The 10,204-nt window shown below is 41.0% G+C and overlaps 1 protein-coding gene across 3 annotated transcripts; it reads right to left on the reverse strand.

The window, feature by feature from the left end:
• Window positions 1–2,982: 2,982 nt before the first annotated feature.
• LOC122861582 (semaphorin-4E-like) lies at window positions 2,983–10,161 on the reverse strand. Of its 3 annotated transcripts, XM_044166195.1 has the most exons (15): window positions 8,014–10,161; window positions 7,740–7,836; window positions 7,236–7,381; window positions 6,611–6,673; window positions 6,409–6,504; window positions 6,147–6,246; window positions 5,897–6,007; window positions 5,540–5,688; window positions 5,256–5,431; window positions 4,963–5,113; window positions 4,586–4,808; window positions 4,377–4,495; window positions 4,047–4,213; window positions 3,892–3,941; window positions 2,983–3,751 (listed from the first exon to the last, which is right to left on the reverse strand). In XM_044166195.1, the coding sequence occupies exons 2-15, from the start codon at window positions 7,831–7,833 to the stop codon at window positions 3,060–3,062; spliced, it is 2,337 nt and encodes a 778-aa protein (XP_044022130.1). In that variant the 5' UTR covers window positions 7,834–7,836; window positions 8,014–10,161; the 3' UTR covers window positions 2,983–3,059. The 3 variants fall into 3 exon arrangements, with proteins under 3 accessions (XP_044022130.1, XP_044022131.1, XP_044022132.1); XM_044166196.1 differs by lacking the exon at window positions 8,014–10,161 and having other exon boundaries at window positions 7,740–7,992; XM_044166197.1 differs by lacking the exons at window positions 7,236–7,381; window positions 7,740–7,836; window positions 8,014–10,161 and adding an exon at window positions 6,975–7,125.
• Window positions 10,162–10,204: the final 43 nt, after the last annotated feature.

Raw genomic sequence — 10,204 nt, forward strand, 5'->3', positions numbered from 1 at the left:
AAATGGGTATCTTCTACTGTGCTGGTTACTCACATTTGAACGCTAACTACAGGTCCCATAATTCTTAGCCATAAACATATTACCAAGACCTTACTGTAGCTTTAGTTATTGAACAGAGACCAGTTTAAAAACTGTAGAAAAGTTTGCCTTCCATCCTGATTAGACATGTTCTGTAGTTCCCACTTACCATTTAGAGTTTGGTGCATCAGTTCAGAATGCCATAGAGAATATGTAGATTTGAAGAAATTCACTGTGATTATTTTTTAAAAAATCACTTGGCTTTAAAGATAAATAATTGAATATGTAGTCTCCCCTGTCTTTGTGTGAATAAGTCCCTTAAGACTCTCCAGTTGATCCAGAATGCTGCGGCACGTGTACTGACAAGAACTAGGAAAAGAGATCACATTTCTCCAATATTAGCTTCTCTGCACTGGCTTCCTGTACAATCCAGAATAGAATCTAAAATCCTTCTCCTCACCTACAAAGCTCTTAATGGTCAGGCACCATCGTATCTTAAAGAGCAACTAGAACACTGCACTCCCAGGATGACGGGTTACTTGTGGTTCCTAGAGTCTCCAAAAGTAAACTGGGAGCCAGAGCCTTCAGTTATTAAGCTCCTCTCCTGTGGAATCAGATCCCAGTTTGGGTTCAGGAGGCAGACACCATCTCCACATTTAAGAGAAGGCTTCAGACTTTCCTCTTTGATAAAGCTTATAATTAGGGCTGGCTTGGGTGAGTCCTGAACCATCCCTTAGTTATGCTGCTATAGGCCTAGACTGCCGGGAGACTTCCCATGATGCACCTCTTTCCTCTCTCCTTCTCTCTCTCTCCATCTGTGTGCATTTTTATCCCATTAATGCATGTTACTAACTCGACATCTTCTCTCTCCCGTAGTTTTGTGCTTTCTCGTCTGAGTCTGGATCTGGGCCACCTGTTCCTGCTCGACAACTGCTACTACAGTTGTTCTTATTGGCTCTGTTACTAATACTGTCATTATTATTCCTATAGCTGTTATTCCTATTATTATTGTTAATTTATTAATATTAATGTTACCACTACCATTACATTATTATTATTTAAAAATTTCTAGCTGGTATTTGCATTGTGCCTCCCCCCCAAACCTCTCTTTCTCTCCATCTCTCACTCTCTCTCTATCTTTCTCCTCATCTCCTCTCTCCATCGTTGCTAGCTAACTAGTCTTGCTAACTGGTTTCACAATAGCATGTCAGCACTAGAAACACTACAAAAGTCGTAGTTACCTGGATGTAAACCAACAGCGAAGCCCATTTTTTACTATTGGAGTAAAAAAGGGAGAAACCCCATACCTTGGGGCTTTATAGGGGGAGGGTCCTACCACCTGATTGGGCGGTGAGTGCAAAAGTTTTTCTCAGGTGCCAAGGCAGAACATCGAGAGGGTAAACCAATAGCGAAGTCCGTTAGAGGGCGGAGCACGTGCGACATAGAACTAGCTAGCTAACTCAGTTGTTTCACTGAAATGTCGTCGTTAACTGTCTATTGCTTGTTGTGAGGCTCCAGTGTGATGGGCTGCACAATTCATTTCCTGTGCATTTACACTTTCCCAGTGGCGTGACAGTAACCGCACCTGACTGTAACTATTTTTTAATCAAAGGAGGCAAACTTCACCATGCGATTGGCTCGACTGTATCGCCGGGGACACACAGGAGGCAGAAGTGCTCCTCTGCTCTTTTCAAATCATAATAAAGATCTAATCTTTATAATAACCTCATAAATTTATAACTTAAAGCTTTTTATGTGTCTATGTGGGGTGTCGCTTCTTCTGCAGCAATGAAGTTCAAAGGATCGTTTTGTGTGATGAAAGGGCTCACATGCCTGTGTGTGTGTGTGTGTGTGTGTGTGTGTGTGTTCGTCTCTCTCGCTCTGTTTAGAGACAACTGACACTAATATGTGGAATAAATACGTAATTTAAAAAACACAATCACAAACAGCAGTGATACACTCCAGGAGAACAGCAGGGAGAGGGGCAGAGAAATCAAAAGTGTTGGCAAGCATGGGATATTATTTATCAGAATGAGATCATTTATATCATATATAATATCAATTTATATTGTTTATAATAGATTATCACCGTGTTTTCTTGCCAGATTCGCTTGCGGCACGTGGAAAAAATAGACAAGATGCCGAAACTATCGCCGCTTCATGGCACACCGCGTCCTGTGTGTCCCCGCCATAAGGCTGCAATGGCGTCTTTGACCATACAGGCTGACATTTACCAGCCATAACAACCCACGGAGGCTAAACTAAATCATTTTATTAAATTGACAGTGATAGCTATGTGGTACAGTGAGTCCTGGTCAAATAACGCAGCCTTTAATGTGGATGTTCCAGTGCTACTGTGCATGCTGGCTCACTGAGACATTTCAAAGGAACAGAGCCATTATCATCAATATTGTAAATTTCATTAGCTACACCTGGGCTTTTTCTGCTCTGACAAGTCAAATTGTCATGAAAAAGACCTCTATGCATTTGTGACCCAGTAAAGTTCGTTAAAACTACAGAAAAGACTGATAGCCTGATCATTTAATGATATTTTTCATAAAGCTGTAAAAACACAATCGAAAACTGGTCAAATTTGGGGGGGAAATCCAAATTAATATTAATATTAATTTAATGTTTGGCTTACATAAAGTCAAGGAATGGCAAGAGTTGGACGTCTTTGCACAAAATTCCACTTCCACCCTCTCAATACTGAAATGCCACTGGACGCACCTTTTATAGATCATTTGAATAACCTTATGTAAGGTAATTATGATTCTCCTATGTTGTGTTTGTCTTTGGTATTGCTGACAGAGGTATTTGCAGTATCATTCCTCAAGTCCCTGTACAGCAGTCATTTTGAGTTTAACCAGCCATGTAACCATGGATCCTAATCATGGTTGTTTCTTACTATAATATAATGTTTTCCTCCAAGGCTGCTGTCTGAATAATCACTCCCCTTAAAGATATTATTCCTATTTTTTTGCATTTATTGAAATATACATGCAATACAATACAGTGAAACAAAGTGTGAAAGGAGGGGGTTACTCTGTGATCCCCATAACTGTGCAGCCATGGTCACTGTCTGCCTCCACCTCCTCGTCAGCCACCTTTGCCACAGTGCCTTCTGGGAGAACAAGTATAGATATAACACTCCCATTCTCCACACACTGTTCCTTTTCTGTGGCAGCATCACTCCCACTGTTAGCCCCCATGTGACGCTCCTCTGCCTGCTCACAGTGAACCAGACCTTCCTCCGTGGGTCGATCTGTGGTCTGGTCATAATGACAGAAAGGCCTCACAGGGATCACTTGATTGTTGTTGCTGTTTTGGTTGCCACAACCGATGTGACTTTGCTTTTTTGCCTTTAGGTGTCTGATCACGAGGCCGCTGCGCATGAACAATATCAGCAAGCCCGTGAAAACAGCCAAGGTGATCACCGCCACCCTCAGGTTTCTGACAACAGTCTTAGTGTCCTCAACCTGGACGAGGTACTGTACCACAGTCTTCCGGTGCATTTTACTCTTTACTGTTTCCACTGTCTCACAGGTGTAAAGGCCAGAATCAGAATAGGAGGGTCTGATGATGAGACCGTGGCTGAGTACAGTGTGTCGGGGACCGGGAAGGAGGATGCTGTCAGAGAAGCGCCAGCTGATTGGGAGGTTTGTCTCGGGGGAACATGGGAGGAACTGCGCGATCCCGATGGTGAGGTGGATAACGGCAGGTTTCTTTTTCACTGAAGAAGAAATTAAACACACACACATTTGCACTTATTACATTCAGATTCTATTTCAATGTCTGAAACTGGAGAATATGTCATATGAATAATATCAGACATATGTGTACTGTATGAGCATATGTGAATGTTTAACTCACACTCGGAGATCGGGCACATCCTGATGTCTCCATCAGTCAAACTCTGAATCCTGCAAGAAGAAAAATACCTCTTTCAGTATGAAGCTCACAACACAGAATTACTTCCCTAAAAAACATGTTCTTGAAAGTAAAGGATCATAAGAGGTTTGACTTACATGGACCCAAGTAATGAGCTAACAACAGACGCACACTGGCCACTGATCTTGTCCCAGCCACAGTATGGGTCTCTGGCAAGAAGGCAGTCATCGCATGATGTGTAGCGGCTGCAGTCCCTTACATTAACTTGAACAGCAACATTATTGGCGCCACTGTACAGCTGGCCCTACAGAAACAGAGTTTAGTGCTGTCTCCCTACAAGGTGGTTTTTAAATTACAACTCTCTAAAGATCGAGACATAAAACTCAAGTCTCAAGGGATCAGGGTATTTTACCACATTGGATTTGAATTTGGAAAAAAAAAAAAAACAGAAGTGACTTGAGTCTTACTGTTTTGGAGGAGAGCTGGAGAAAGTTGACAGGCTGAGGAGTTTGAAACAGCTGCAGCTCCTCGATGATGCGTCCGTCCTCGCCATCAAACCTCACTGCCTTCTGCAGCCAACCGGAGTCTGAGGGAGAACAACGAATCCAACATGGAGTTCATCTGTCAATACACCTCAGGTTTGATTTGAATTACTGGTGCTACTGTAGTTGCATACCTGTGCCAATAAGCATAACTATATGCTGTCGTCCGTCCAGTGACGTGACTTGGTCCACGACAATTTTGGAAAATCGTGTGCCTGTGCGGACCAGCAGAGGCTTGCCAGCTATCGGTGTAACCACCCCCTCCATCAGAGGGTGGTTCTTTACAAACAGCAGGGTTTTGTCTGAGAGGTCGAGAGAGGTCATCACGCCTTCGGCACGCAGTTCATCGTTTATGCACTAACAAGACAGAAGCAGATTGTTTTGGATGTCGTCAGATGAGATTTGAACAATGTCTAACAGAGTCATCTAAATGCTTCTTTTAATAAAAGTAAATATAATGAGCCCTAATAATGATGTGTTTTTTAAATTGTTCTTCTGGCTTGGTACTTACTGAACCAGGGTGAGGGAATGGCTCCTCTCCTGTGTATGTGTCCCAGCTCCCAGTATCACTCTCAGTCAAAAACCTCCCGCTGAACACCTGGCTGATGTCTGACAGCTTGTACGGACAGATAGCAGACCGGCTGCAACCACCCGAGGACTCCCTGTGACGGATACAGAAAAGACTTCCTGTAATTTTCTCATTTCCTACTGTATGTTTAACTTCTGTACATCTTTTGTTATAACACTCATCAGCTATATACATTCAAAGCAATGAGGTACATACTGTGGATACGTGCAACTTACGAGTTGGAGGTGAATGTGGTGTAAAAGATGCTATCCCTCCAGTTATTTTGGTCTCGGAAAAGGAAAACGTCCTGAACCAGGGATGGTGAGCCAGTCTCGCCGAATGGACAGTCCAAACGGGCCTTCAAGAAAGAAGTCCACTTTCTCTGCAGGGTCCTTTTGCCCCCCAAGTCGCTCTAAAACAACACACACATTGAGTAACATTAGGTTAATTTACACTCATAGCTATGTTAAGCTAGTGCAGGTGTTTTAAGCTACAGTGTCAGATGACTTTAGAGACTTACCTTACACACATGGGCAATCCTTGACACCTGGATGTTGTCGTGATGTTCCTCTACAGCATTCTCAGTGAAGAACAAGAATATATTGTCGTCTTCACCGTTTTTGCTGCTTTTGCTTGCTTCAATGAGGCTTATGGAAATCATGGTAGGCTCTGAAACCAAATCATTAACAATGTGAAATCACAAGGTGCAAATATTTATAGGGTCTGAAAATGAAAATAACTGAAGTGTGTACAATTCTAAACGGAGGGAAATTGACTTCATTCAGAATTCAAACTGTCTCGTGAAACAGTTCACTGCACCTTACCTTATGTTGAATCATTTTGTTACTGTACGAGTACCCACATAAGAGCAGCCTACCGTTGAACCAGGAGCGTTTAATTTCAGTCTTAAGAGGGCTCGGTCCGTGTCTCTGAAACACCAGTTCTGTGCCCAGAAAGTTGGAGGAAGCGGCCGAGTACAAAGTGTTTCCTGTCAAGTGAAAGGAATGTGTCATTACAAACTACAAACCAAGCTTTATTTTTTCCGACCCTCAACTTTTTACACCCAGATGTTTATCTGAGAACAGTAGCCATGACAAAAAAGAAATCTGTAAACAGTGCGTACTCACCATCCATAAGGGAAACAAAGCATTGGTAGGGGTCAAAAGGAATTTTCCCCCTACCGTTCTGCATCTTTCCTTCTAAAGAGACACTTCCATTTGTGAAAGTCTGTTGAAGGAGACATTAACTTTTGCGAGGCTTAATTAATCCATCTAACTCTCAGCAAGAAAGCTGAAACTACTTGTTGAAACATATACAGCGCACAACACAGCAGCTGTTGTCAGAAGTACAGTATCTGGTATCTCTGGAAAGGTAAATAAATCTCCTTACCATGTAGTCACACGCAGGGTTGAAAGCGTTTGTCCCGCATACTAGCATTTTACCGTCCTCCGTTGTGTGTAGAGTCCGGATGAAGTTATCACATTCCTGTTGGAAGAACAGAAGTGATTAAAATGAATGGAACTTTATACTGTAAGCTGTGTTGGATGGTAAAAACTGATGACATTCACTAATAATTCACTTCTTACTATACCTCAGTGTCCTTGCCCTTCATTTGACAGAGGGCTTTGTCTGCTGGACTGACCATCCATTTGGCCTGGAAGAAAAGAGAAGTAGTGATGACCAAGAAGCTTTTGTGTTTATACTGTAAACGGAAATATAAAGGATTCTTCTGGTATTAGAAAATAGTTCTGATAGCCAACAGTTGAATAGTTCTGACAGCTATTTTTGATACAAAAAACTGTCCAGTTTGCACCAGAGAAACATTTACTGCACTACTTTAAACCTCTGAATTTCAACAGGAACATGCATGTTTCTTTACTTTTTACACGCTGTATTCACAAGACCCTTTGTTATGCTTGCTCTCGGGAGGTGCTGTGTGAATAAACTTGACTTACTTGCATTTGAGGAGCCACTCTGGGTTATTTATTCTAATGTGCCACTTAAGAAATCATAGCTTGTTTCTGAGTCATTGTTCTCTAACGAAGGAACTGATGAAAAGCCATTTCTCTGCGGCTCTAGGTTTGTCTGTCAGAGTTTTATGCTGCACCGGGCCATGTGTTTGAGCATGTGAAAACTAATTCCTACACATTCATTGGAATTCAGCCAGGAAAGCTCCTTTTACCGTGCGTTAGGTACAGCAGCCCCGTCAGTCTTACCTCACCGGTCTTTTTGGTGATGTCATCCAAGCTGAGGGTGAGCACCTTCCCTCTGGCTCCGATGACAAGCTGGCCGATGTCGTCTCTTACCATCAGAGAGCTCAAACTGCCAAAGCCAGACTCTTTGAACTGTCTCAAGTTCATGTCTAAGCCGGACAAAAGGACAAGGAGCTGGTGGTAACTTTTCAAACCTGTGTATTTTATTGTGTATCATTATTTTTTACTATGTGAGTATTCTTTACTGCTGCTGCATGCTGTCATTTGTATTATTCCTAATTGTGTTTCATTGTTATTCCTATATTGTCATACACGCAGTGTTCTGTCTATGTGGATTAATATGAACACAGACTGACAGTCTGGTGTTGTTGTGTATATATAATATATACACCACATTGTCTGTATGTAGAGATTATGCAGTCTACTGTTAAATGAATGACACAGTCTCCTTTAAGCTGTGACACTCCCTTCTGTAGTCTAAATGCACATCTAAATTAGATGCCTTACCTTGGAAGGAAACACTCCTGCGTGGTTTGTTGCTTGCTGCAAGGCCTTCACTCATGATTAGGAAACAAAGGAGCACCACAGCAGGTCTCATCATGTGCTATATAAGTCAGGAAAAACACACCAGTTTGGACCAACGTTGGCTTCAATTTGTAAATTCTGTTGGCAGAAAGTGGGTCCGATATTCACCAGCATGCATATTGTTCGCAAAGAACAATGATTTCTCCTAACAGCGACTCTGTGTCTCTGTCTTCTTTTATTGTCTTTTACTTCTTACCTGTTGGTGATCTTGTAAAAAAAACAACAACTGATTTGTTGTTAAGCAGTCGATATTTTTCTTGTTTTCTCTTGTCTTCTTTAACTCCACAGCTGGCCCACTAGCCGCAGGTCTAACCTGTGGTGTTTCAAATACACGAGAATCTGGACCGAACGCGCGCTCCGAAGTATCCAGGATTCTTTTTTAGAACATATTTGCCTAACGGCGTCTGACTCAGCAGTTTGGGGTCCGAGCCTATTCCATAGACAAACTACTCTACTTCATCAGCTGTTTATTGACTGAACTGGGCGCGTGTAACCTGCAGTTATTATAATGGTATCTACAATACAGCGACAGGCGGGGTTATAGGCCACACTGGGTGCAAAACGAAAACACGGATTTCTGTCTTTGGTTTTCTGAACACATGATGAGCATAAATGTAAAACAGCCTAATAAATGATCCGCCACCAAACCCCAAACCAGCGGCCTGGGCCCCCGTACATCTGCAGCCTCAGTGGCCCCACTTCCCCCTTTAATACATCCATTGTCACGCCTGTACAAACAACAACATATGCATCAGCAGTGGTTATTAGGGTGATCAGTAATTAAGTGTTTATAAGATCTTTTCAAAAAAAACAATTTGAAATATATTTCAGATCTCTTTTCTCTGTGAGGTTTTACAACATTATTTCTGTCACAGTTTGTTAAGGGTCTTTATTATAGCTACCATGAGCACAACACAAAAGTCTTAATACAGGGAGTCATGTTAAATAACAATTCTGTCAAGTTATTGAACTTTTTTTAACGTTTATTTGCATCAGTAATGGCTGTACATATGATAGTAAAAATGATCAAAACACTGGTAAATAGATCATATTTCAAAAGTTATTACTTGAGAAAAATTGTACATATCTTAAAATTGTATGATATTGTATAATAGCCTACATATAATATACAATAAAACACTACTTGTGTTGCAAATCTGCCTTCACAGTGGCCCTGAGAAGCTCTAATATTGTTTTAGATACAATCAATTGTTTGTCAAACTGTTTATTCAGTCAACAATAATAGTGTAGTGATTATGCTAATAACATAGAAAATGATGCTGATAAAAAACAAGGTTTTAATTCCAGGCTTTTTGAGGGCCCTCTCCATGTTGGGTCCCTGGGTACTTAGTTCCACTGCTCCCCTCACTGCTACGCCCCTGCTGCCCTTTACGTGCTATGGAGGCAAAGAGTGCAGGTCCAACTAAAGATTACAGCAGTTAATCCCACAGTTTTCAGTTTTAATGAAAATGTGCACATTTTGGTACAACTACAACCTCAAACCACTAGAGGGAGCAGCTAAACTGGGTTTTCCACAAGAAATGAAGACTTCTGCTATAACTGCAATGTCAGGTCAAAATCATGAAGGACAATGTTTTTTTGTTTTGTTTTTTTGTCATTATCAAGGCGTATTGAACTTCATCTTCAAAATTCAAGACCAAATTGAGTTTATTTGCTGTGAATGTGTCTTGTCTGAAAGTGCGAAGAGGTGAGACTAGAAAGAAACCTTCACTCTGCGATTCTGAGAGACAAACCCTGCATTTACTTACACTACATTTTCCACAAATAAATTAAAGGACCTGGTTAGACTTTTGAGCACCTTCATGCTTAAAATACCTCATATAATTGATATGAATACAATATATGTGCAGATATAAATCTTTGTAAATCACTTCATTAACAAATAAGCTCAATTAAAGAGCTCACCAACCTCTTGTTTTAACAGTGTGAGAGTTTTTGTGTGTGATTTTATTTTAAATTCCTCCTGCGCCCCCAACGGGACACTTGCCTCTATAGCTAACCTGAAAACACATCTTTTTGAAATGCTTTAAGTATTACTCTAAAAAAAAAAAAATCTAGCTGTTTGTCTTAGGTCCAGTAAAATGCAAATAATAACACAACTAAGAATTTTAACAAGAATAACGTTGTAACATTTCTGAGATAATATGAAAATGTAGCCTTTATTCTCAAATACTGAGAAGTTCAAGACATATTTTTCACTTATCTTGATTAGCTGTTTTAAATTTGTAGGCCTACTGTGCAAGTCATTCGATTTTTGGGGTTTTTTTTCTTTCAGGAAACGCTTGAAGCAAAGTGCATCCTTTCCGTCTATTTCTTCCCGCTTGAAAGTGGCAAAAACATTTTAAAACGCTTCCTATTCAAGGGTG

This window comes from Siniperca chuatsi, linkage group LG15, assembly GCF_020085105.1.
Source record: "Siniperca chuatsi isolate FFG_IHB_CAS linkage group LG15, ASM2008510v1, whole genome shotgun sequence".
Taxonomy (NCBI): domain Eukaryota; kingdom Metazoa; phylum Chordata; class Actinopteri; order Centrarchiformes; family Sinipercidae; genus Siniperca; species Siniperca chuatsi.